Below are 27,956 nucleotides of genomic sequence, written 5' to 3'. Positions count from 1 at the left end.
ATGGCGGATCAGCGAAACTTCGCCGTGAGTACGCCGGTAAATCAGCCATCTATACAGGGGATCACGCAGACGACTGAAGTGTAGAAGGACGGGCACATATATCACTGTTTGTCTGCTAGTCAGACCTGCCCCGAATGGTGTAGGGTTCAACCGTATCATGTGTGTACGTGTCTGTGTGTATTTAAACGCACCCAAACATTGACTGACTGTGAGAAAGCTAGTTAGTAGCGTTGGATTGTGTGTGTTTTTATCGTGTTGTGATAGCTGTCTAGCTAGCTCGGAGTGTTTTTATACCAATGACCGCCGACTGTGCCGGGGTCTGACCGTGCCTTGTTTACGAACAAGCAGCTGACAAGTTAACGAGGGAGGGAAGGGGGAGGGAGGGTGATGTCGGTACGCGTTGTCTCTCCCCCTAATACTACCCCTTAGCCAACCCCCGCCCTCGGTCGTCTAGTCTGTTGTTGTCAGTATGTCTTCTACAGGCCTTGAAATTAACTTTTCTTCCTATGTCCCAGCACTGTCCCAAAAATAAATTACAACTGTCCCGCAGTGAGGATGAACTGTCCCAATATGATTTTCGGGAAGTATTGTATGACTTTAACTTGAAGTCAATTTTATTTTGCTTATATTTTAACTCCCCATGTGCAATATAAAGTAGGAAATTTTGGGGGGACGTTTCCGGATCCAAAAGCCGGGGCGTGTGCCTGATAGCCAAAAGAAGGGCTGACATTCTGATGTTGATTATTTTTCTATTGTCCCAAAAATGTCCCAAAGTGTCTTTTTTTGTTGTCCCAGCATAAATTTTAGTGGTCAGTGGCCATTGGACCACCTTTAATTTCGAGCCCTGTTCTAGTAGAGGTTGGTGGAAAAGATTATGACTTTTTTATCAAATGCCCCGTTTTCTGGTTTTCTGTCTGACTCTCTACTTCCCACCAACAGCGACACAAACGGAACATATGATAGAAAGGTCACAATCTTTTCCACCAACCTCTGCTTGGAGAGTAATAGTACGTCTGTATACTGGTCTGTAAGCCTTTCGTTCCCACATTCGTGTTTAATCATCCTCAATTATACTCCGCTAGCATGAGGTCTGGCCGGTGTGGTTTGGTCGGTTATACTAGAGCCCCGTCTGTCGACTGAGTGTGTGAGAATTCCCCTCAGTATCTACACTGGACTGTAAGTGCCAAGTTTTTCCTCAGATAAGGAAGATCTAGACATGTGAACGTTAAGTTTTATGTACTGATAACTCAATCTCTGAACCTAGCTCGTTGGTTTGATAGACAAAACAGCGTAGTTAATGCTTCTACAATGTCTTTCCATCGCCTGTGTGTGCACACGTTTAAATAGGATTTTCAGACATTAATTTTATGTATTTGTTTTTTTTTTTATATTTTTTATCTATATCTATCTATTAGGACAATATTTCGAACAGCATATCTCACTATGGTGACACCATATATATACATATGTCTGTCAAAATTATTTGACGTTTGGGACCGCATTGTTAACAGTAACTCTACAAAATGTAGCTTCAGTGCACAGTAAACCAGCTTCATAAATGCCTTTATGAAGATGACGGACTGCATCGAAACGTCGCCTCTTGTATGTAAACAAGTGGTTGTGAATCATGGACTTTAATAATATTCCTGATGTTAGCCCCCTTTCAACTAGACAGCCACCAAAATCTGGAATATAGTGCAAGATTTAAAGAATGATTTTGGACAACAAAACCTAGCCTCCATAGCATTCCAAAACTGGGGGGGGGGGGTATTCAGCCAGTTCAGGGTCTTTGGGAGCTTTTCTGTGCTATTTTCTGATTGCATATAGGCAACATAGACGGCCTGGTTGAATTACCCCCGTTTTAGAACTGGGCTAATCAGAAAACAGCCGAATACCACCAAACCCCCAGTTCTATAAGTCTGCTACGGAGGCTAAACAAAACCCACGAAACATTAAAAACATTTGTACAATTGATTGAGCTACATGTATCTGTGGTTTAGCGGTTGCTGCCTCTATTGAAAAGTCAGTATCGTTCTAGTTTAGCCTGATTTATGGACAGACTACAGTTAACGCTACATCAGCGGTTCACTAATTGTTTGTTTGTATGCACACAACCGTACCATGTAATTCGCGCAGTTGGGTGTGAATCTAAATAAACCGCCACTGCGAGGAGTTAAACCAGGAAAAGGAACACCACTGCCTGGCACCAAGGTCATGGTTTTGCTTTTAAACTTGCGACGTCTTTCCTCAAGGTCAGAAGTCCTCGTTATTTCACATTGAGCGGCCTCAATCGCGGAAGAATGCCTTCCCGCCGTTCCCGCCGTTCCCGCCAACCTGTTAGGTCGTCGTCATGGCAACGCTGTCGGCCGTAATCTCGTCTGAGGGGATGGTGAGTGCGGGAGGCGGGCCCGGGGTTTCCGATGTGACACCTGGGGGCGGAATAACGGCGCGTTTTTGCGGCTGCACAGTTCGGGAGAAGGGCAACAGGCCACACCAAGTAAATTTTACGGATGACGTCCTTTGGAGACCCTAAATCTAATGCGAGAGGGCGAAAAAAAAACCAAGAAGCTAGGGCCCTAAAAAACAAGATGCCTAGATTAGAAATATACTAAGAGACGACAAATGTTAGGACACAAATTGAATGAGGTGACACAGTGTAACAAGCAAGAAGTTTTTATTTATTCATCATCAAAACAGCAATAAATCAGGTGAAACAGCAGTTGTCGTCTTGTGCTTTGGGGAGATAGATGGAGCGGTCAGCAAGTTTCTTCAATAATGTGGCAGCATGTACCAAACTGAATTCCTAATGGAAGTCATGATTTCCTTGCTTGATGCTTCATAAGCTTTCGTCCGTACAAACCTATTTGCGGCACTGTCGTGACTCTTTAATCATAGTTACGGGAAGCAGAATACCGTGGGTTTTTTTTCCAGGTACAGGCCAAAATCCATAAAATTTACTTGGTATGGCCTTATAGCCTTTACCAGGCTTCGGGCGGCGGCTTGAAAGAGTAGAAATCGGCCAAATAGAGAGATAACATGCCAGGGGAGTTTGTCTGCTGGAAGAGAACATTTTGCTCCCGAAGCCTGGTAGAGATAATCTCCAAGCAGATCCCTCTCGGTGGCAAAAAGACAGTATCAAATTGGCCAGGCAGTATCCATTAGCCAAAGAAGCTCCGCGGCCACCGACGGGTGGTGGGGATCAGGACAAAAAAAAAACGGCCATATATAAAAAGGTAACGATCATTCCCCACAACCTCTGCTTGGAGAGTATGGTAGAGACTAAACACGAGATTAACACGGCTAGCCACAGGCGGGCTGCGTTTTCAAACGTCCGGTCACGTTTGGGTGGTTGAGGGGAGAGTAAAATCACAGAACATCAATCTCTTAGCAGATGTCCAGAAGAAAGATGTCCAGACTATGCATAATGTACAAAATGACTAATAAACTGGTGGATGTCCCAACTATTAAGTACCTAATACCAGCCCAGAAGAGAACAAGAAATAGCCATGCCTTCAAGTACCAGAGTTATCAACCAATGATTGAGGTGTTCAAGAATTCATTCTTTCCTAGAACTATTACAGAGTGGAACTCACTGTCACCAAGTACAGTAGGGCATTGTCAATAGATATCTTTAAACAAAGTCTAGAGCTAGAAGTTCAAGGGTTAGGTGTAACAAGTCGATCGGTGTAATATAGCCAGCTGCCGCCGCGCCGCGTGCCTGCGAAGCTGGTGTGTTACGCCGAAAGGCGGTTATACCGGCTATACATATACAGATACAGATACAGATGTGGAAGGGTTGGCTTTATAGCTTTATTAGCTTTAGATAGTGTGTATCTTTTTCACTCTTTTAGTGCGTTTTTTTTCACGCCTGGCCAATGATGTTTTCCCTTTCTGTTGAGAGAAGAAAATGACATTTTGGTACATTTGACCAATCGTCCAAATCACGTGCCCGACAAGTTAAGTAGCGACAGTAGTAGTGGGTCACTCCTGAAGGTTAAAGACACTGCCTAAACTTATACTTACATTTTTTATTTGTTGTAGTACATGACTTTCATGTCTACTGCGGCGGTATAGTAGATGCAGTGGTGTTGTGCAGGGCTGGGTGGTTAGTTTGGGTTAATAAGTTAAAGGTTATGGTTATCGATAGTTAACGTTAGGGTTAATAAGTTAAAGGTTATGGTTATCGATGGTTAGTTAACGTGTTGTTGTGTGCAGGCGATGTTGCCGCGGTGTTGGTTAGGGTTGATAAGTTAAAGGTTATAGTTATCGATGGTTAGTTAACGTGTTGTTGTTTTGTGCAGGCGATGTTGCCGCGGTGTTAGTTTGGGTTAATAAGTTAACGGTTATGGTTATCGATGGTTAGTTAACGTGTTATCGTTGTGTGCAGGCGACGTTGCCGCGCTGGATGCGGCGGTGCTGTGCAGGGCTGGGGGTGGTTAGTTTGGGTTAATAAGTTAAAGGTTATGGTTATTGATTGTTAGTTAACGTTAGGGTTAATAAGTTAAAGGCTATGGTTATTGATTGTTAATTAACGTTAGGGTTGATAAGTTAACGGTTATAGTTATCGATGGTTAGTTAACGTGTTGTTGTTGTGTGCAGGCGATGTTGCCGCGGTGGATGCGGCGGTGCTGTGCAGGGCTGGGTGGTTAGTTTGGGTTAATGAGTTAACGGTTATAGTTATCGATGGTTAGTTAACGTGTTGGTGTTTTCTCCAGGCGATGTTGCCGCGGTGGATGCGGCGGTGCTGTGCAGGGCTGGGGGCGGGCGGCTGGCTGCTCCTGGCGGTGCTGGCGGACTCTATCGCGGGGTGCCCGGAGGTGTGTCAGTGCGCGGACAGGACGGTGCACTGTGTGGGGAGGGGACTCGCGCAGGTACCTGACAGGTACGCATGATATTATTTATTTACAATATAGGCCATGTTGATTTGATTATATGGATGATGACGTCCTCTGGGAACCCCAAAACCGATGCGAGCGTGCGAATAAAAAGAAATTTTAACCAAAAAAAGATGCTTTTATTATGAAATCTACATGGTCATGACGGTTAAACAAATGACACAGAGTATGGTATGTCGAATAATCTACTCTTCAAATTCATTTCTTTACATTGTCGTCCTTATTTGTTTGATTTTGGCATTCTACGACATACACGATTAGTATCGTTTTTAAAAAAAATTTTTTGCAACTTACGGTATATATTTGCTCATTTTACAACTGTTTATTTAGAGTATGGTTGAAAACTTTTTGGGGGGGAACGGCTGAAAATGCATGCGCGCGCAGATCCATATAATCAAATCATCATTAGTAGAAGCAAGGCAAACTTCACCCCTTTCACTCCATGCGTAATCACCCACAATGCTTTGCGGTTGCCCACACTGCTTTGCGGCCGACACACCGACAAACCGAAAGTGATGCTTCGCTTCCTTTAATATATAAAGGCACTCGTATTCCAATCACAACTACTGTAGTGATTGCACAAAACAGAGTTGAACCCTTCCTAGCATTGACGTATTGTTTTGATCGATCATCTTATCATCCTGTATCTTTATATTAAAGTGCTCTGCCAATACTACGGTAACTTAAGGGGAAGCCTTTACATGAAAATATTTGCCCCCCCCCCCCTCCCTTATAAGTTTTTCGCAAAATCCGGTGAGGCGAATGCCTTGAAATTCCACATAGAACGAAGCTATTTGGGTCATCAGGCGAAAGGCATCCATCGCAACTCACGGCGGCAAAGCTAAAATGTACTGGATGTTGAAATCGGTCTGAAAAATAGCATTTCTTAGCACATTTTCATCATCACTTCATACTTCATACTTCATACTAAGCATTTAAAGTAGTACCAAAACTAGATACGTACGTGAGGAATTTATTTTCTGGTAAGAAAGAAATAGCGAGAACTTGCTATAGTCTACTATTGACGAATTTATAAGTTCAAGCAACCGTTTTCCACCGCATCGACATCGCATATTTGCCTTACAGAGAGCGGTATCTAAAAGAAAGGGGCAACTACATTTTTTAAGTAGATAGTTATACCCAACTTCTCTAAATGTCCGGGCCCTTTTGTTTTAAAACAAAGCCCCTTTGATTAAAGACGTACAATGCAATTCCTAGGCCTGGGCCTGCAACATTGGATTTTCTGTTCATTGTTTTAATGCAATAAGTTGAATCAACCATATACCATAGTATACTGATTTATGTGAGGCAAAAATGCGATTTCGCTGACGGAAAACGGTTGCGTGTATTGTAGCCTAGGTCTAGATATATATGAGGGCAGCAAAAAAAATCCTCTGGTAGCTTGTTTCGAGCCTACGGAACACTTCAAATGTAAAATGTGGCTAGGAAATGGCAGTAAATATAAATATCAGACAAATTTCCTCATTCGAATTGTTTTTGTTTTCTTTTGCCGCCCTAAAATTGCATTGGACACCTTTAACCTTTAGAGAGACAGCAGTTATTTTCATCAAGGTCCCAACAGTGGCGCGCGTCCAAACTCTGAGTTGTGAAACAAGACTCCCAGGGCTAGACATACTGGGTCTATATTATGCACTTACTGTCGGTACAATTGGAGCTGTGCCTAAGTCTACCTGCATCGGTCGATGTACTGGGTTAATAGATACTCCCTCACTTTACATGTATGTGTTTTTTTTATTTGCTGCATTGAATGTTACCATTCAGCATAAAAGAAATAATTGCAATGGGGCTACCCAGCCGTCTTAAGATGAAATGAATAGGTAAACAATGAGAAAATGTATAATTTAGTCAGTTGGAATGGCTACCATCATTTGGCGAAGGTATGGAATCGTGGAACTCTTGTTTTTATTATGATCCACACTTCCCAAAGCCGAGATGTCACGGTTAAGATCAGGTCAAGGCCATGAGGGGCCGGCAGTCGGCAGTCACGATGATTCACACATATCCACTCATGATATCCGGCAGTCGCTGCCAAGAAAAGCCAGACTTTCCTGCAGGACTCTCGCTGTCAGTCTGCAGCTGAAGCTTTTACTGTTCGTTGAATGGGGGGAACTTTCACAAGCTGTTTCTATCATTGTCATATCTACGTAAAAAGATACATTTGTAGATAGTACCTAAGCCTTGTGTTTTATACTTTAGGCCAAAGCGAGTAAATTTTATGGATAACATCACCGCGCGCATTAATTTTTGCCTGATTTTGGAAAAAAAAAACAAGAAATTTTGTTGCCTTCTGGCAGTGGTCAACATGCCGAAAATGGTAAATATGTCTGTTGCCATGCCGGAAGGTGGATGGCAGATAACTATGAAGAGAGGAGGCAAGAAAAGGCTCTGATTTAATAGTTTGTTTCTTACTTTGATGCAGTGATATGTGATGCTGGCTGTGTATATGTGATGTTCCCACTGCAGCTGAATAAAAACCATTTGTACAATGATTGAGTCAAAATTTTTAATTGTAGGAACCTTGTTTTTTCCGCCCGCCTTGTTTTTTTTTTCGCCCGCTCGCATCAGATTTGGGGTCTGCTGATGATGTCATCCATAACATTTACTTGTTGTGGCCCTACGTAAAAAGATAGATAGTACCTAAGCCTTGTGTTTTATACTTTATTCTTTATTCAAAACAGTGGTCAGTATAGCAGCAGTACATAAAAATTATGGACTGCTGAATTGTGCTGACCTTACAGAATACATAAAATACAACGTAGGTACAAACAGAACATACAGATTCACGACAATGACAATATGTACAACACATAAAAACTAAGTCCGCATTTGTCTGTTATAGAGTCTGATAGTGTGATGCAGAAATGAATTCTGCAGTCTGGAGGTTCTTGTCATGGGAACCCTGAGTCCTCCCGCGTTCCTTAAGGACCTCCCCGTGCTCATCAGCCCCTCCACCAAATTTGTATATTGATTGCCTTCGCCAAGAAGGTTATGTTTTCAGTAGCGTTTGTCTGTGTGTGTGTGTATGTTAAACTTTGTTTGTGTTTGGTTTAGCAAGATAACTCGAAGAGCAGTGAATGGATTGGAATGAAACTTAGTAGGTGGGTAGGTCTTGATGAGACTTAGAAATAGTTAGATTTTCTGCCCCCTGGTAGCTTTTGTTGGGACTGCAGCAGACCTTCCGGTTTTGATATCTCATGATCTGGACACGCTAGGGTCACGGATTTTGGACGGTAGATAGCTCTCGGGCTGGGGAGGAAGTGACATGAGTTTTGGCCCCCTAGCGGCTTGTTAGACATGCGGCACATTTGCTATCATTATCAAATCTACGTAAAATGATATATAGTACATAAGCCTTGTGTTTTGTAAATCAATTTATATCTGTGTTGTAACTGGTTGCATTGTATACCGTACATTGTTTGATCGCCAGGACAAAAAGTAGTTATTTATAGACAGCTCCTGTGCTGGGGAAGAATCAACTTAACTTCTGCCTTTAACCTTGCGGCCTGTTCTGGAACTGCAGTGGTGTGTGTGTGTGTGTGTGTGTGTGTGTGTGTGTGTGTGTGTGTGTGTGTGTGTGTGTGTGTGTGTGTGTGTGTGTGTGTGTGTGTGTGTGTGTGTGTGTGTGTACCCTTTGTGCCAAACTTGTATATCGGGCCGTTAGCCGTTTTCCTTCGGCAGCTAAGAGCCCTTCGCCCGCCTATCTAAATTACCGCTACGGGGGAGAATTTGCTGGCCCAGCCAAACTTCCCCAGGGCTAGTCTCCCCTGCTCCGCGTTTAAGGATCACACAGGAGAAGTGCCTCTTATCCAAGCGCTTAGAATATCTGCAAAGGGTATTCCAAAACTTTCAAGCTGTAAAGGCGGGGGCTTTCGCGGATATATGCTGTAACGATCCTCAAGACAGTTGGTGTTATCGAATTAAGTTCAAGTCTATTCTTATGCACAGAAGATCCAGGAAAATACTCCGAAAAGCAGTTACTCAAGCAACTGGATATGATTTTGGAAACGGTCAGACGTTTCAGCTAGTATCCACTACCTTTCGTCAGTGGCAGAGAGACCAGAGGAGAAATGCAGGTTTATAAGCACTAACTATTGATTGATATGCATATAAGTGAAGACAATTTTTGGAAGTCCAAAAAGAAACAAAAGTTAGACAAGATAATGAAAATTAGTCAGAAAGCAGACATGCAGAGCAGGAGCTTAAGTGTTGTCTGTCCTCGGGGCTGGGAGCGCCAAATTCAAGTGCCTGAGAGATCTACCCGTAGTCCCCCTTCCCTGTTGAGGGTGGGGTTGTACATTCTTTCATAAATTGCCTCTTCTCCAGGAAAATGGTTCTAAAACCCCTTGTTACCTGTTGCCTAGCTTTAAACAGGACGTGTTAGGGCGAGGGCCATCCCCGCCAGCTTACATGTAGCTAGCCTCCTTCGCAGACTTGTTGGGTGGCGGCATTATTTTTTCGGTGTGCGAAATGCCCTTGCCTTCCTGAAACCTTCCACGACACCTACACCTTCTTATTGAACTCAGATATCCACAACCACTTCACACGTCAACACAATTATTTAAGGCCGTCCAATGCGAAATCGAATCTACGTCAATTTACAATCACGTACAGGGGCCCAACAATTTGGAACAACCTACATGTATTATATAGTAAGTAGAACTTTACAAATTAGTCCCTCCTTCACCATTTTCAAAAATCATACTAAAGAAGCTTTCATAAATAACCTCACACATTCCTAATTTTTGTTTATGTTTCCTTGTTTACTACTTTCATTACTACTTTTCATCATTGTAGATAGTATTGTATCGTATTGTATTTTATTGTTTTGTTTCATTTACCCGTTACCTAAGTTATTTGTCCGATTTATTTGAATTGTTAATCACATTATGAAGGGAGGCCTCCTCATAAGCATTTTATGCTTCCGGCCTCCCTGCACTGTTACATTTCATTTATATTTTCTTGTATTTGTATTGTTACATTTTGTTTTAAAGTGCGAAATAAACCGAAACTGAGTTCCAACAACTTGTTGGAGCGGGAAACCTTCTCTCCATGGCAAAAACTCCCTCGGCGGCAAAATTGTCCCTCCGAGGCATATATTATAACTCGCGTCGCCCACCGAAAAAATAATGCCGCCACCCAACAATCAAATCTGCGAAGGAGGCTAAGGCCACAGCAAGTAATTTTTATGGATGACATCAACGCGCGCATTAATTTTCGCCTGATTTTGGGGGAAAAAAAGACATTTTGTTGCCTTCTGACAGTGTATAACAGACCGAAAATGGGCAAAGATGTCTTGCCATGCCAGAAGGTGGATAACTATAAAGAGAGGAGAGAAGAAAAACGCTCTGATTTAATGTTTTGTTTCTTACTTTGATGCAGTGATATATAATGCTGACTGTGTATATGTGTTGTTCCCACTAAATCAAAACCATTTGTACAATGGTTGAGTCAAAATTTTAAATTGTAGGAACCTTGTTTTTTTCGGCCCGCCTTGTTTTTTTTTCGCCCGCTCGCATTAGATTTTGGAGTCTGCGGAGGATGCCATCCATACAATTTACTTCCTCTGGCCTAACATGTAGCAACCATTCTACCCGTTTCTCCCGCAGCTATCTGCTAGCTCGAGACCAATTAATTATAAACCCGTTCCGTGCGGACTGACTCAAAAGACTTGGCATAAGAGTCTTTTTTGGGGGCATGTCTGTCTAAGAGAAACAATCCCATTGTACACAGGTTGTGAACAGTCTGTGTGGTCTGACTAGAATGATGTATCTGTACTGTTAATTGGAACACAATGGACGAATGATGCAATTCATGTATTTATAGAAGATGTTAACTTCGTAGCATATATCCTTCACGTAGAGCAGCACAGACTGAATAGAATGATAGGAACACGGCCGAACCCTCAGGCCACAGCAAGTAAATTTTATGGATACATCCTCCGCCGACTTCAAATCTAATGCGAGCGGGCGAAAAAAAACAAGGCGGGCCGAAAAAAAAGGTTTCTACATTTTAAAATTTTGACTCAATCATTGTACAAATGGTTTTGTACAATGTGGGAATTCCGGAACATCACATATATACACGACCAGCATCACATATCACTGCATCAAATTAAAACAAAAACATTAAATCAGAGCCCTTTCTTGTCTCCTCTCTTCAAATTCATCCGCCATCCACGTTCCGACATGGCAACAGGTATCTATGCCCATTTTTAGCATGTTGACTACTGTCAGAAGGCAACAAAATGTCTTCTTTTTTTTCAACAATCAGTCGAAAATTAATGCGCACGCTGATGTCATCCATAAAAATTATTTGCTGTGGCCTAAGTAAACGTATATGTACTAGTATTACCAGCCAGAACGCCGCAAAGTTTCATTCGTTCAATAACGCAGCAGCACTGCAATCTACGCACTTTAATCATGTGACTATAGACATATAGACATACAATAAACATGTATGATGCTTATTAGTAGAATTCAGGTCCAGCTTTTCTCTTTTCTTGTTGTTTGTACAAATGCGGATATTTACGGAGTTATTACGAACACATGCGTTTTTGTCGGAACGACCTGGTGATAGTTTAATGGGCCGTAAGGAAAGCAAACATTGTTTAAGGCAGCCCGCCCCAATATTATACCCTCCAAGCAGAGGTTGTGGGGGAATGATCGTTAGCTTGTTATATATGGCCGTTTTTTTTGTCGCTACCCCCACCAACATAAATTTCGGTGGCCGGCGACCTTCTCTGGCTAATGGATACTTGGTGTTTCGACCGATCTGGGATCTGCTTGGAGATTACCAATATTACGCCTGCTTTTCCTTACGATACAACTGACGCTCACAGATAATCTCCAAGCAGATCGTGTGAGGCAAGGGGAGTCTATACAGAACTTTATTGACACAACAAAAGTACAGCGACTTTCGTAAGGTCTAAGACATGTAGATATACAGACAAATATACATGGGTACAACGAAATTATCCTACGTACAAAGCAACAGATGGGTCAACTAATACTACTTGTTCTAAGGTCTAAACATTCTTTGATATATTTACCTATGTGTACACATGTACAGTAAGGGTTATTACCTTCTAGGGTGAAATTAGATTTATCTATAGCATGAAATGTAGCAAATTCTGTTGAGCAGGCGGAGAGAAGTTTGAACAGCTTTATGCGTTTATCGTTTATCGTTTAGCGTTTATTTTATTCACATGGATTTTTGAGCATTGGATAGGAAGCACTTGTTGTGCTTATGTGAATCCGCTGCTCATAAAACATAATACAAATGTAAACATAAAGATGACATAAAGTATAACATAAACATAAAATGAAAGTGGCTGGCGCACCAATACCTAGCATAACATTATTGAGATTGGTCAAATCTTCCAGAGTGGTGGATATAGTTGAACACAATATCAAAGATACGGCAGTTAGTAGGGTATGGGAGGGAGGGACTGCCTGTAAGAAGTAAAGTACATAATGTGGCGTCGTTTACGTTGAGTGGGTCTGAAGGAAGTATGTTTTCAAGATGAAGGCAAGATATGGATAACAACATTTTGGTCCTTTCAGTATTATAAAATTGGCAGTGTAATACATAGTGTTCTGGTGTCTCATTTGGATGCCCACATTTGCACTCGGGACTACTGATACAGTGATGCTGGAATAGGTGGTAGTTCAGCTGGCTGAAACCAAGCCTGAGTCTGGTAAGGTGAGTCACATGGTGTCCGTGGCCGTGAGAGTAGTGAGGATGTCTGGGCATGCTATCAAAGCAAGACTCTAATTCATTTTTGAATGCACGAATGGATGGGGATTCTTTGGCGTTTATCGTTATATAGTGTACAATTCAAAACAAAATGTTGTTCGTCTTCAATATCATTGGGACGGAATGGACAAAACCTCTGGTCGCGAGGGATTTTGTTATATCTTCCTAATTCTATATTCAGTCTATGGCTAGAAATTCTCATCTTTGTTATCGATCTACGAACTTCAAAATTATGTATTTCAGAAAGTAATTTTCTTGTCCGTGCCTCTTCTTTAACATCGAATAGACAGAAAGTTTTGAATTGTTTTGAATAGAAGTATTGTATTCTTGTATGTGAATATCCTGTAAACGACGTCGTAATTGATCTGTAAACATGTCAACTATATTGGCCGCCTGTATCCACTGCCACAAGGGGCCAATATAGACTCCCCTTGCCGCACGGAATCTGCTTGGAGATTAGCTCCCAGACCACACATGATTTGGTAAAATACCCGGAATATCCCGAATGACTCCGCCGTTTTGACTCCCCTCCCCCACCGTCTCTGGCACGCGCGCTATGCCTCTTGGGAATCTGTCGTCACCCAGCTATCATATTTCATAACTCTTACCCTTATCTCTTGGCTTGGAGCAGCATTTAGGTTGTAGGTGGAAGTCAACAGGTTAATGCCTTGGAATTGGCACGAAAAGGACTTTACCACTACTGGCTCAATACAGAAGTGTAGCCACGCATGTGTGTAGATATGTAAATATCATAATTTTGGGAATGCATCTATAACAGCGACACCTGTGCTGCAGTGCAATGTGAACCAGTCAGAATTGCCCTGAGGAAGGTGACAGACGGTCACCGAAACGTCGGCTGAATAAAAAACTTGGTTGTGTAAATAGAGTCTCTTTACTCAGTGTCTTACCAACCTGATGAAACTATTCACGGAGAGTAGAAGTGTAGACGCTGGTCGATTTCGAACCCGGGACACTTGGTTCCGAGTCGAGAACTCTGCCGCTACGCCACACGACCGCAATCGCAAAGAAATCTCCCCTTCCCAAAGCTTTGACCGTACATGTATGGTATGAATCGGCCTTTTGCCGTGGATGACCTAATAATACGCGCCGCGACTGTTAATTAACAAGCGGATACGATGTGCTGTGGGTACTATCCTCCGGTGACAGAGGTTTATCTTCAAACGTTGCCGTCTGTGGACTGTTGGAGACCACGGGAAATCCCTGCTCTTATCAACACTTCGTACGTCTTAAACATAGACATTAACGACGGAAAAAAAAACCTAAGATTTACTGCGTCTTCCGTATCAAGGAAGGTCCCCTGTACAGCATCCATCTTTTAGGACAAGAATGGTCTAATAGTTTTGGCATTTCAACATATTATAAAGAGAACAAGAGTTCCAAGATCTCATACCTCCATGAATCATGGGCTTCATGATGTAAATTTCTTCCTTAATTACGCAAATGAGGAATGCGGAAGTTCTGCTGCAGTACCAAGGTCAGTCACCAGGAGGCCCAAAATCAACCTTGACCTTTGCCTACCCAACACCTACCCACATACCTAATATCATCACAATCCATCCAAAGGTTCAGAAGTTATGCTGGCCGCAATTAATTAAATGTGCGGAAACACAGACACACAGACAGACACACAGACACACAGACAGACACGCCAAAACAATACCTCCATTTTTCATGGAGGTAACAAGGGACTGACTGAATAAATGATTCGATAAATGAATTTAGGATTAACGAGTCCTCATAGATAGAACTTAAACAACTATAAATATGGAGTAACTCTTTAGCAGAAATATAGTTAGCAATTAGGTTGAAATGCTATAGTTTTGTTGGGTACGTATTTACTAGAAGTTTGGGAAATCGGATTGCGTAAAGCTACGGTCACAACCCGTCGTACGTGCTTTTTTTCCGTACGTTTTTTGGGAGGCCACGCCTGCTACGTTTTTTCCGAAAACGTGGGGAAGAAGTGGCGTCGACGCACGTCACTCGCACGTCAATCGCACGTTTGCGCAAGGTGTAAGAGTGTGGTCTGCACGTTACGTCTGGCCGTGAGCGGTTGCGTGCATTGTACGTTGCGCAAGTGGTGAGTTGTACGTGCCTACAACGTGCGATCTCTGTGCGATTGCCACTTTACCGTAAGGAGGCCGTACTCACACGTACTTCTTCCGCACGGCATGTACTGGGCACGCACGTCGCTCGTACTCGCACGCACGGGTGGTGAATCCGCAGACCGCACGCATAAAAAGTTTTACATGCACTTAAAGTTCTACGGCGTGTCTGCGTGCTCCCAAATCCGTAGGATTCCGTACGGAGGTGGTACTCACCACGCACGGATGCCCTACGTTTGCCCACGTTTTTGCACGTAGACAGCACGCAGAAGCACGTACGGTGGGTTGTGACCGTAGCTTAACACAGGCCAAGCTAGACAAAAATGCACCAGATACAAACTTGGTCTTGGTTTAACTTCTGGAAGACAAAACAGCTTTCATTTGACGAGGTCGCTCGTTAAACAGAGATTGCTCAAATTATGGACTCACTTAACATTTAAGTGTCTCACTTAAATGGGCTCAAACGGCTCAATGTAACGTTTGGAATGTTTATTCTTCAGATTACAGTCTTACCGGTTTAACCACATTACGCTAAGGAGGTTCAAATCTCTTAAAGACTCCATGGTAAGGCCACACCAAGTAAATTTTATGGATGACGTCCGCGCGCGCATTGATTTTGGCCTGTTCCTAGAAAAAAAACCCGAGAAATTCCGCTCCCTGTAACAATGACCAAAGAGTCAAGACAGTGCTGCAAATCGTCAGATTGACGTGAAACCCGTAACGCGAAAACAGGACAGGATGACAACTGTTGTTCCACCTGATTTATTGCTGTTTTGATGATGAATAAAAGACTTCTTGCTTGTTACACTGTGTCACCTCATTCAATTTGTGTCCTAACATTTGTCGTCTCTTAGTATATTTCTAATCTAGGCATCTTGTTTTTAGGACCCTTCTTGTTTTTTTTTCGCCCTCTCGCATTAGATTTAGGGTCTCCAAAGGACGTCATCCATGAAATTTACTTGGTGTGGCCTAAGGTTAAGCTGCACAAAGTATTGACTCGAAGGCGAAAATACTTTAAGGCCATGATGATTTGATTGTATGGATGACGTCCACTGGGAACACCAAAACGGATGCGCGCGTGCGAATAAAAACGTTTTGCAAAAAAATTGCCTTCATTTTGAAATCTACGTGGTCATGAAGGTTGAACAAATGACACAGAGTATGGTATGATACATAATCTACTCTTCAAATTCATTTCTTTGCCTTTTTGGTCTTTTTTCGTTTGATTTTGATATTCTAGGACATTGGTATCGTTTTCCGATATATATATTTTTTGCAACTTACGGTATATATTTTCTTATTTTGCAACGGTTTTGTACGATTTACAGTATGGCTGAAAACTCTTTTTTTTTTTTGGAAACGGCCGAAAATTCATGCGCGCGTGGATGTCATCCATATAATCAAATCAACATGGCCTATACAACTGTGAAGACCTGCCCAAAGCGAAGGGCAGAACGTGGCAGGATGGTTTCAGGAAAATTTCAACAATTAAATAGTCCGGCTGTCATTTTCTCTCTCTATTTTTCCAGAATGATCATACCACTCATATCGTTCTTTCTTCATTTCTTCATTTCTTTCTGGTTCATTTCGTTCATTTCTTTCGTTCTTTCTTTCTTTCTGGTTCAGTTTCAGTTTATTACGATACCCTTTAGCCCGTTAGGGCTAATCTTCCAGGACTCATTACACATTACATACACTGTACAAATATATACATATGACTACAAATTTGCATACACGTTGAGGTCACATATCAGACAAGGTACTGATTATAGCTAAAATCACGAGCTTTCTGGTTTTCTCAATTTTCACCTCCCCCAGAGACGAACCCACTGCACTGAGTATTTATCCTCCCCGCTGTACAGATTCTGTCTCAGGACTGGAACAAATTACGGAGAACATTTTTGTTCCGTTTGACGGACAGAGGATTCGGCGGGGTCAGTGGCCTTAGGGTTCTTAGCCTGGCTTCCAGGCTGTTTCCAGGGCCTACATAAGCCAGCACCTCCCCTACATACCCGTCAGGGAATTTTACCACACCAAAGATAGACCATGGGAAACATGGGGGTAGGTTTTATCTGGGTTAAGCTAGGCATAAAGCAGTGAAGTCCCGAAAACTTTTATCCAGGATAAATGGGTTCCGTGACCCGCCGAGGTAACTGCTCTGGTCCCGCCATCTTACATTGATGGTGCTCTTTAGGTTGTGCGCCACCTTGCTAAGGCTGGTGGAACTACATGTACCTCAGAGGATGTGCTAAATCATCCCTTCCTTCCCTGTATCCCGAACACTGTGTTTTATTACCCAACGGTGTAAATCATATGCCGGTTTGGGAGTATGTTACCACACATTCGTTCATTTATTGCCTTCGTCAGGGGGTTATGTTTTCGGTTTGGGCTCGGTGACATGGCTTTGGTGTGGGGTCTGTATGTATGTCAATGTCATAACACTGTAGTTGTGAATGGATGTTATTGCTATTTGGTATGTGGGTAACTGTTGTGGAAACGAAGGTCAAGTTAAAAAATGGTCCACCTGCTTTTTCCAACGGCATTGCAGCTGGCTTTGTATTCGCATTTGGTTATTGTATGTGTTCAGCATAACTCGAGATGCTGTAACCGGTGTAATTTTGGGTCTCCTGAAAGTGTGTTTGGAATTGTAATGGGTGCTTTTGTTTTTAACTTTTGAACCTAATAATTCAAACTGGGGTCGATGAATTTGCATATCTTTACGTAGGTATGTTGGCAGGTACGTAGGTATGCTGACAGGTACGTAGGTATGTTGGCAGGTACGTAGGTATGCTGGCAGGTACGTAGGTATGTTGGCAGGTTCACTAATCCGTACAAGTAAAAAGAATTACGTATTACTGGACAAGACTACACCACCATAGCTAAATAACACTCCTTCACCTGGCGAAGATATGTGATCCTCGAACTCTCGTTTGTTCATTTATTGCCTCCTCTATCATATACTGTATAGATAGTACTTTATAGTATATATGTTGTATTACTGCCACACGTTGTACCATGTACGAGTGTCAAGCAATAAAGTCCATTCATTCATTTTTCTTCTCCAGTATCCCAGCAGACACCACGCGGCTCTACCTGCAGAGTAACAAGATTAAGGAGCTGCGCAGTCGGTCCCTCAGGCATGCGCAGGGCATCTTCCTGCTCAACCTGATGAACAACCAGCTGCACAACGTCGGCATCGAGTCAGAGGCGCTGGAGCAGATGGGCAACCTGCGGGGACTGTACTTATCTGGGAACAAACTCAACTACTTCCCAAGGTACGTACTCACAACAAGCTCAACTACTTGCCAAGGTACGTACTCACACGACTAGAGATGGAACAAGCTCAACTACTTCCCAAGGTACGTACTCACATGGCTACAAGCTCAACTACTTCCCAAGGTACGTACTCACATGGCTACAAACTCAACTACGTCCCAAGGTACGTACTCACATGGCTAGAGATGGGCAACGTGTGAGGCTGTAGCATTCCTGGAAGAACCTCAACTACTTTCTAAGATGACTAGGATGTCAGTGTCCACGTACAATGTTGCTTGACTAAAGACAGTCTAAACTACTACCCTAGGAAGATAGTCGTGTACTTGTGCAGAAACTACATCGAGCAAAAGATATATAGTCCAAAAATGTCTTTTTTTTTATAGCTAGTGTGTTTGTGTCGCAACCTGTATCTGTATCTGTATAGCCGCCGCTCGGCGTAACACACCAGCAACGCAATACCTGACGTATCGTTAACTTTGTGGAAGTTTAACTTGTCTCCTTACTGTTCCTTTCAGATGGAATCTTCCTTACCTGGAGTACCTAGATCTATCGAACAACGACATGCGGGACATCCCCCCGCGCTCCTTGGACAGGTTTCACTACCTGAAGGAACTCTTCTTGAGAAACGTCGGCATCAGCCGGCTGAGCAGAGACTCCCTGTACGGATTGAAGAGTTTGGAGGGAATCCGGTTGGAGTACAACAAGCTGCGGAGTATCCCCACAGACGCGCTCCAGAAAGTCTCCTCCACGCTCAAACGGTTGTGCTTGCGAGGAAATCCCATCGGGAGCCTGGACCGCGATTCCTTTAGGAACCTCATCCGCGTGGAGTATTTGGATATAGGAAATACAGACATCACACATCTAGGCAAGGAGGTGTTTTCGCCTCTGCCGAGGTTGATGACTCTGCTGTTGTCGGGGAACTCCAGACTGAAGTTCCTCGCGCCGGACGCCTTCACGTTAGCGCCGCTGCTGAACTACCTTGCCTTGGACGCCTGTGGATTCGAGACTCTTTCGCCGCGTGTTCTGACGAATATTCCCAAGCTGGACTACATCAGTTTGCAGTACAACCCGTGGACTTGTGACGAGGAGATATGCCGTCTTCGTAGCTGGATGATCGGCACGAAGGCTCGGTTAAGACATCGAAACAAGGTGTACTGTACGGCGCCGGTAGAGTTCCGTGGAGCCAAGATCACCAGTAACAGCTTTAATGAGTTATGTGGGATGGCCCGGCCTAAAACCACCACGGAAAGCGGGTGGAGACCGATGCCGACCACCCCTGCCCCGAAGGTGTGGGCGCCTCCACGATTTCAGCCTACTTTACCAGCTGAACCAACCACCACGACTCTACCAACCACTACGGTCTCACCCACCACAATCATACCAACAACGGCATTGCAAACTACGACACCAGGTACAACCATGGTACCAACAACTACAGCGGTTACAACAACAGCTGTAACTACAACCAGAGCCACCACCACAGTCCGAGCGGCAGGGGCAGAGGCGACTACCCCTAAGACTATCTCGCCGCGTCCTCCACTTTCCATTGGTGAAGACGTTGAGAACCCCATCATCAACAGTAAGGAGGTCGGGGGATACGACATCCCCAACAACCTGAGTCCGCTCAACATCCCGTCCCAGGCGATTGATCCGAAACTGGGCAACGTTGGGAACGAGATTCCCGGAAATGACGCCATCGTGAACTTCCTGCTGACCAATCAGCGGTGCCCTGACATATGCCGATGCGAGTTCGCGTACGTCGACTGCAGTAACGTCGGGCTGGCGGTCGTGCCCAACCACATCCCTCCCCAGACCTTCCGACTGTACCTCGACCACAACGGGCTGGTGAAGATCCCGTCGCAGAAGTTCGCGGGGATGTGGGGTCTGCTGACGCTGGAGCTGCAGTACAACCAGCTGACGAGTGAGGGCATTGTTGACGGGTCCTTTGAGGGGCTGCTGAACCTGAAGTATCTCATCCTGTCCAAAAACCACCTGACGAGAGTTCCCGAGGAGCTTCCTCCTAATCTACAGGTAAGTTCCATGCTCATATCCTTCAACAGCAGGAGACGAATTCTAACCGAGAAGGCAGACAGCTTTTGTTGCCCCGGTACTCTAAGGCCACACCAAGTAAATTTTATGGATGACGTCCACGCGCGCATTGATTTTGGCCTGTTCCTAGAAGAAAAAAACAAGAAATTCCGATTCCTGTAACTATGACCAAAGAGTCACGACAGTGCCGCAAATCGTCAGATTCACGTGAAACCCGTAACGCGAAAACAGGACAGGACGACAACTGCTGTTCCACCTGATTTATTGCTGTTTTGATGATGAATAAAAGACTTCTTGCTTGTTACACTGTGTCACCTCATTCAATTTGTGTCCAAACATTTGTCGTCTCTTAGTATTTTTCTGATCTAGGCCTCTTGTTTTTTAGGACCCTTCTTGTTTTTTTTCGCCCTCTCGCATTAGATTTAGGGTCTCCAAAGGACGTCATCCATAAAATTTACTTGGCGTGGCCTAACCCTGTGGCCTAACCCGTATTGATCATTACTACAAAAGGGTTTATTACTACAATGTGTTTAGCTCCAAAACTACACCGTTTACTTCCAACTCCAGTAATTTCAACTACCCAAAAATCATTTACCATGACCATTAACCTGACACAAGAAATTTTACCTCGCACTTTGACACTACGCTGCAATATCGTACATGTCCGCTAGGAGGCCCTCGAACGTGACCTTCATGATCATTTTTCTGCCACTAACCATGCACTAGATATCATTAACAACCATCCACTGCTTCTCGAGTTTGAAGTACAAAAATATTTAAAAAAAACCTCTGCAGCAACTTAGGAACATGACAGGATAACCATTTTTGAAGTTGGACTGTAAGGTAGATCGGATCACCTGTCCATTGTTCATGCTCATGTGGGTGCTGACATACTTGAGGTATCGTTATACTTCAGTACCTAGCTCTGGACGGGAACCTGATTCGGTCTCTGCCTATGGAAGCGGTGTCGCCAGTGTTCACCAAGGCGCCGCAGCTGTCCTGGGTGGCCCTGCACAACAACCCCTGGACCTGCAACCTGCACGTGTGCGGACTGAGGGGCTTCATGTACTCCAACTCCATTTACGTACCGAACCGGGACCGGCTAACCTGCTCCGCACCCGACCATCTCAACAGGAAACGGTGAGCTAGGTTTTGGACACTGCACTTTGTTCGATTGTTAATATGTTAGGTATAGTAACAACCAGAGAGCAAAGCTTTTAAAAACTTAAAAGCCCGCCATTAGTATCTGAACACTTGTCTGTGTTAATACTAAAGCTGTTGACGCTTGTTTTTTTATATCCAGAACGCAGTTGGACCTAATTATAACTATCTTATTTGTAATAAGTTAATGACAATGATATTATAATGATATGCTTTTGGATCACCTTTTGTTTGCATCGAGTCGTCATGGTGTACTGCTAATAATGGCTGCGTGGCTTCTCTTTCGAAACAGGATAGAATCCATCCTCAACATCTGTGCACCACACCTCCACAACATCCAGCACTACAAGGTTCCCACCACGCAGTCACCGGGCGCACCTGAGGATGGTGAGGAGGATGTGCAGGAGGAGAGGGACACCCGCGGGGAGGTCCCCACCTACCGCCCGCTGGACCTGCGGGAGAACGCCACGGACCTGGCCGCCAACTGCCCGGAGAAGTGTCAGTGTAACCCGTTCGGCCACGTGGACTGCCGTAACCTGGGTCTGACGGCCATCCCTGATGACGTCCCGCACTACGCCACCAACTTCTACCTGGAGGACAACACCATCACCAGAATCCCCGAGAACTCCGTACTCAAACATCTGGACAAGTTGAAGGTAGGGAACTATGCAATCCACTCAAACCTAGATTAACAACAAGAGTTCCACGATCTCATACCTTCGCTAAATCATGTTAACCCTTTTGGCGGACGAATTATACATTTTTACTCACTGATTTTGCAAACAAGCGTCATGACTTAAATAAATTATGTTTAAAGGCATTCACCCTCACTTAACATGCAAATGCGGCAAGTATTAAATTCCCGGCAGTTATCATTATGAAATTATAACAGTTTCCATTATGTATGCAAACTAGGATCTTGAGTAATCCTCCCTCGAAATGTTTTCAACAAACGCTCCTGCAGTTCCAGACAAGCCGCTAGGGAGTCCATACTAAGGTCACTTCTTCAAGAGCAAAAGAGCTATTAACTAACCAAATTTCTTGACCCTAGCATTTCCAGATCACGAGATCTCAAAACCGGAAATTGCACCGCTGTACCATAACAAGCCACCAGGGGCCCCAAAATCTAATAATTTCTAGGTCTCATCAACAACTGGTCACCTACCAAGTTTATGACAATCCTCCCAACGCTTCTTGAGTTATCGTGCTAAACCACATACATACATATACATACATACACACAAACACTGTGTAAAACATAGCCCTCTTGGCGAAGGTACTTACTAATGATCTGACTGTTATAGGTACTGCATCTTCACAACAACTTCCTGACGGGAGACCGTATTGACAAGTCGGCGTTCAGCAGCCTGACGTCCCTGGAGTATCTCCACCTGAACGGGAACTACCTGACCAGGGTGAACCTCCGTCTGCCGGGTCTGCTCAAGTACCTGTATCTCAGCAACAACTTCCTGTCGTTCATCAAGGAAAATGCATTCAAGTAAGTGAACCACGTGTACAGAGTTTACATGTATATCCTTGTGATTTTCGCAGTATATCAAAGGAAGTCAGTGATGTTTTGTTCATATTCTTCTGATGTACTTGCAAATTGCAACATTGCCGCGTCTATGTGGTCATTGTCATCTGGTAAGGATGTGTTTGTGTACATTTTAGTTTATTTTATCCTAAGTATATCAGATTCAGGCAACTTTCAGTAAAACTTCCCTTCATACTGTTTCCTTCTTAAACAAACTATGTTGTAAAATGACATAAAGCCATGCTTGCTAGTGTAGACTTCTACACCAACAGAATGGCGATCTAACGCCAGACAACTTTCCGAAAACCTTCCCTTCACACTTGTTCTTTCTTTGTCCAAATGAACAAGCTATGTTGTAAAAGTACACAACGGAATGGACATCTAACGCCATTTATTATTTTGAACAGAGAGGCTCCTGAACTAGAGCGACTGTACCTTGAGGAAAACCTTTTGTCAGACGACAGCATCAGCGAGGAAGCCTTTAACGGTCTCCACAAGCTTCGCCACCTCATCATGTCCGGGAACAAACTACGGGCCGTTCCGAGGATCCTCCCGGGAAGTTTAGAGGTTCTACAGGTAAAGAAAAATTATATCGTAACAGTGTACTGCAACCGTAGTTAGGCCACAACAAGTAATTTTTATGGATGACATCAGCGCACGCATTAATTTTCATCTAATTTTGGAACAAAAAACAAGAAATTTTGTTGCCTTCTGACAGTGGTCAACATGCTGAAAATGGGCAAAGATGTCTGTTGTCATGCCGGAAGGTGGATGGCAGATAACTATGAAGAGAGGAGACAAGACAAGGCTCTGATTTAATGTTTTGTTTCTTACTTTGATGCAGTGATATGTGATGCTGGCTGTGTATATGTGATGTTCCCACTGGATCAAAACCATTTGTACAATGGTTGAGTCAAAAATTTAAATAGTATGAACCTTGTTTTTTTCGGCCTGCCTTGTTTTTTTCGCCCGCTCGCATTAGATTTGGAGTCTGCGGAGGATGTCATCCATAAAATTTACTTGCTGTGGCCTTATTGCAGAATTTTCAGCTATTTCTTCTCTAGAAAGAAAGAGCAATACCTAATTTAAACAGTCACTTTGATGATGGTTGTTGGCAATGAACAGAATACAGAAGGCAATGGTATGGCCGACTTGATATCATCTACAAAGATATCTAGCATATTGTCATTTTCACTGCTGCCTAGCTGTTTAACATGAAGTCTTGTACTGAAATGTTTGCCCTTCCATGACTGTTAGCTGGACGGTAACCAGATCGGGAGTGTACATTTGGACAGCCTGGCCAACATGAACAACCTGATCAAGCTGTCCATGGCAAACAACCAGATTACAAATGCAGGGCTGCCGGAGTTCCTCTTCAAGGTAAAACATTTAATATGTCCATACAGGCGTTTGTACATTTTGTTTTGTTGATGCATGTCTTTAATCAATTTTTTTTAATAACTAGATGTTTTATTGTGATTCTCAAGGCAGTATCTGCTGCCTTAACATGTCACTACACTACTTCGTGAACATAAATGGATATACATGTAAGAGTATAAATTAGGCTTTAGCTACATAGCTGGTATGCAACTTGGAGGTACTTCAACGTTCGTTTATCTTTTTAATTGAGTAACAATCAAGGCACTGTATTTAATAACACTGTATGAGAAAATATACTGTATAGTCCAGTCGGGAATCATCTGAATAGTTTGAATATTTTGAAAAGGAAATTTTAGAGATCTTATTAATCTGAAAATGTACAATCTGACGAAGCTCTGTCTTTCCCCGGTGGCTATCCAGGACCTGCACAGCCTGCAGCGGCTGCACCTGTCCAACAACACTCTGGAGAAGGTTCCCGACCTGCTGCCTCGGCGGATCAAGTTCCTCTATCTGGACGGTAACCACATCAAGAAGCTGGAGGCTGACCAGTTCACCCGCACCCGCCATCTCATCTGGCTCCACCTACAGGACAACAAGCTGCGCGCCACTAACATCGACCCCTCAGCCTTCCGAGGGTTAAGGCGGATCACCCTCCTCAACCTGTCAAGGAATCAGCTGTACATGGTCCCCAGGGGACTGCCTTCTTCCTTGAAGAACATCTACTTCTCCAACAACAAGATTGTCAACCTTCCGCCTCACACCTTCACGGACCTGCAAGGGCTGATGGGTTTGTATCTGGATCACAACGACTTGGACAACACGGGGATGATCGACGGATCTCTGCACGGTCTCAACAAACTTCTCACCCTGGATCTCTCCTTCAACTACATGACGCACTTCCCTGCCGGGTTGCCCAGGAGTACCAACTATCTGTACTTCCAGAAGAACTACATCAAGGAGATCAGCAAGCGAGCGATCACCGCGGTTCCTAACCTAAGATGGTTGTATCTCCAGAACAACCGGTTAACAGACGACAGCTTGGAGGGAGGCATCTTTACTTACCTACCGGATCTTATGAAGTTGGATCTGTCCGGGAACTACTTGGGACAGGTTCCGAACGACTTGCCGAGAAAACTGGAGTACTTGTATTTGAACGATAATGACATCAAGGTGATTTCTGAAGACGCCTTCAAGAAGACACCCTTCATTCGGGAACTTGAACTTAGCGACAACCCCTTATCAAAGTTCGATATCGCTACAGGGGCTCTGACTCCTCTGAAATTCTTAAGAAGGCTCTACATAGCAGACGACGACGAAAACTCAGAAAACGAAATTGACTACTATGACTATTGACGGAGTACTTCTTATGGTGCTAGTTTTGATGATATCTGAATTCCAAGACTTCGATCCTAGTTTTAAGTTTGGCCAGCAGTCCGGCTGCCGACTGTTGATATGTCCGCTAACTCCAATACTTCATGCTGCATACTCATTGTGTCATAACATGTCTGCTTGTCTACTTGTTGTTATGTTAGGTAATGAACGTCAAGGAGAACAAATTTAAGTTCTGTTTGTTGTTTTGTCTTTGTGGAAGTTGGAATAACCCCACTGCTCTTGTGGGAGACCTGTTTGAACGATACTTATAACCACTGGTGATCGTCGCCAATCGCTGAAGTTTTTATACACCACGTTTTTTTTTCCGGTTCTCATCATCAGACTTATGAGTTGAATAAGGTCCTGCGACTAGGTGGCAAAGGTCAGCTACCTTGTTTAATACGGAAAGGGTTGTCTTAGATCATTGTCAGCGTTATAATAGTTTACCCTATGAAATAAAGACTAAGCTTTAATTTCCACTAACACTTACTACAAAAAATTGGGACTTACCCCAAATTTTAGGTTGACTCCATCAACCTTGTTCAAGGAATGGACTCGTCTACTCTTGGAACGTGACGTCAGAGACACGTGACCGTAGTAGCGGGTCATACGTGCCAGATAACTTGTGTCGCCCCCCGTCTCTGTTCAGGGTAGGTCTGTGAGCTCTTACGTAGACCGCCTCCTTCACTGCTCTTGCAATGAAGTCCGATTCAGAATCGAGGATTTTAACCCCTTCTAGAGATACTGAGTGTCCCGGAGATGTACCAACTCAGATAAATTTTCATGATACTTTAGCCTAGTTGGAAATCCCACGACATCAAAATGGAACGACGACCTGTGAATATAACCGTATCACGTATATAACACCGTCCATGATACATTGTTAGGTTTCTGAGGAGGCATATTTATCAATTCCTATATTTTATTGTTTAAAGTTAAAACTTTTGGTCCAACACAAAAAAGTTCTCTCACCTATAGCTTTCGACCAGTCACTCTGGTCTTCCTCAGTAGACTAGACCCAGTGAAGCTTGTCACGTGGCTTCTTTGAAGTGTGACATCAACACTGGGTCAAAGGTATCTGGTAGACGATGTCGGCCCCCGTCGCGGTTAAGTGAAGGTGGTGGGCCCTGATGTATGTAGCCTCCTTCACCCCTCTCAAGAAATAGTCTTGTCCAGTGTCCAAAATCCTTACAGTGTCTATTTTTTATTGTTTTTGATGATGAAGATGAATTTAGATTGTCAAACTTCAGCGATTGGTGAATTTTCATGAACATACTTTAAAAGTAGATTTTCTATCTAAACTTTCCGTTCGCTTTTTGCAATAACCGATTCATGTTAATTAAAATTTTATATATCCTCGTGGAAAATTAAGAATATATTTTAAGACGAGAGAATATATTGTGTTGAATAAGGAAAATAAGAAATGGTGCTCATTGTAATTAAGGGCTATAATGCAATATGTGTACTGAAGCTAGCCCTGGTGTCTGAATACTACTAAAAACGCGCTGTAAATATATCTTACTGTACAGCACACTTGTGCGTCGACTTTGTGTATGATTTGTTACGTTGACCGGGGATAACGTCACTGGGCTCATGTTGTTGTAGCAGCGCTTTAGGCCACAGCAAGTAATTTTTATGGATGACATCAGCGCGCGCATTAATTTTCGTCTGATTTTGGAGAAAAAAAACAAGAAATTTTGTTGCCTTCTGACAGTGGTCAACATGCCGAAAATGGGCAAATATGTCTGTCGCCATGCCGGAAGGTGGATGACAGATAAATATGGAGAGAGGAGACAAGAAAAGGCTCTGATTTAATGTTTTGTTTCTTACTTTGATGCAGTGATATGTTATGCTGGCTGTGTGTATGTGATGTTCCTACGGAATCAAAATCATTTGTACAATGATTAAGTCAAAATTTTGAATTGTAGGAACCTTGTTATTTTTCGGCCCGCCTTTTTTTGCCCGCTCGCATTAGATTTGGAATCTGCGGAGGACGTCATCCATACAATTTACTTGCTGTTGCCTTAGTATCACGGAAATAGCGGGGGAAGCAAAATATAACCGGCGGGACGGCGTGCTATGCGCAGTTGTACTGGATACCAGGAGAATCAGTGGTCGTCTCAACAATACAGAGTGCTCTCTACGCAGTATCACCTTCGTTAAGGGGAGTGGGGGACTTTACGGAATATGTTTGTCCTGTTACAATGCTATGCTATGTACCGCATTTTGTGAGGGTGCGACCTATATGTGTACCATGGAAATATTTCAATAAATGACGCTTTATTTTGTGAAAAGACTACTCTTTTCCTTTCTACGTAACGCAGAAACTAAGACCTGATGCTTTTAAATTAAATCGATTCCATGTGTTGGTTGTCTCCAATATATATATAT

General features: G+C 43.4%; 1 protein-coding gene across 1 annotated transcript; it reads left to right on the top strand.

Moving 5' to 3' along the window:
* Positions 1–5: 5 nt before the first annotated feature.
* LOC109462484 (slit homolog 1 protein-like) lies at positions 6–26,111 on the top strand. The gene is made up of 10 exons (XM_019759042.1): positions 6–24; positions 4,716–4,882; positions 17,860–18,069; positions 18,586–20,101; positions 21,036–21,259; positions 21,573–21,936; positions 22,585–22,778; positions 23,222–23,390; positions 24,072–24,194; positions 24,615–26,111. Exons 2-10 carry the CDS (start codon positions 4,719–4,721, stop codon positions 25,545–25,547), a joined length of 3,897 nt encoding a protein of 1,298 aa, XP_019614601.1. The 5' UTR covers positions 6–24; positions 4,716–4,718; the 3' UTR covers positions 25,548–26,111.
* Positions 26,112–27,956: the final 1,845 nt, after the last annotated feature.

This window comes from Branchiostoma belcheri, unplaced genomic scaffold, assembly GCF_001625305.1.
Source record: "Branchiostoma belcheri isolate BF01 breed outbred unplaced genomic scaffold, Haploidv18h27 scaffold117, whole genome shotgun sequence".
NCBI lineage: Eukaryota > Metazoa > Chordata > Leptocardii > Amphioxiformes > Branchiostomatidae > Branchiostoma > Branchiostoma belcheri.
This window is presented reverse-complemented; position numbering and strand designations above follow the sequence as displayed.

What these genes read in the sequence shown, in the direction of transcription:
- LOC109462484 (XM_019759042.1), top strand. Translation starts at nt 4,719, where the DNA reads ATGTTGCCGCGGTGGATGCGGCGGTGCTGTGCAGGGCTGGGGGCGGGC. An exon ending in AGCTTCCTCCTAATCTACAG is followed by an intron (nt 20,102 to 21,035) that starts GTAAGTTCCATG and finishes GTTATACTTCAG; the next exon opens with TACCTAGCTCTGGACGGGAA. An exon ending in ATCAAGGAAAATGCATTCAA is followed by an intron (nt 22,779 to 23,221) that starts GTAAGTGAACCA and finishes TATTTTGAACAG; the next exon opens with AGAGGCTCCTGAACTAGAGC.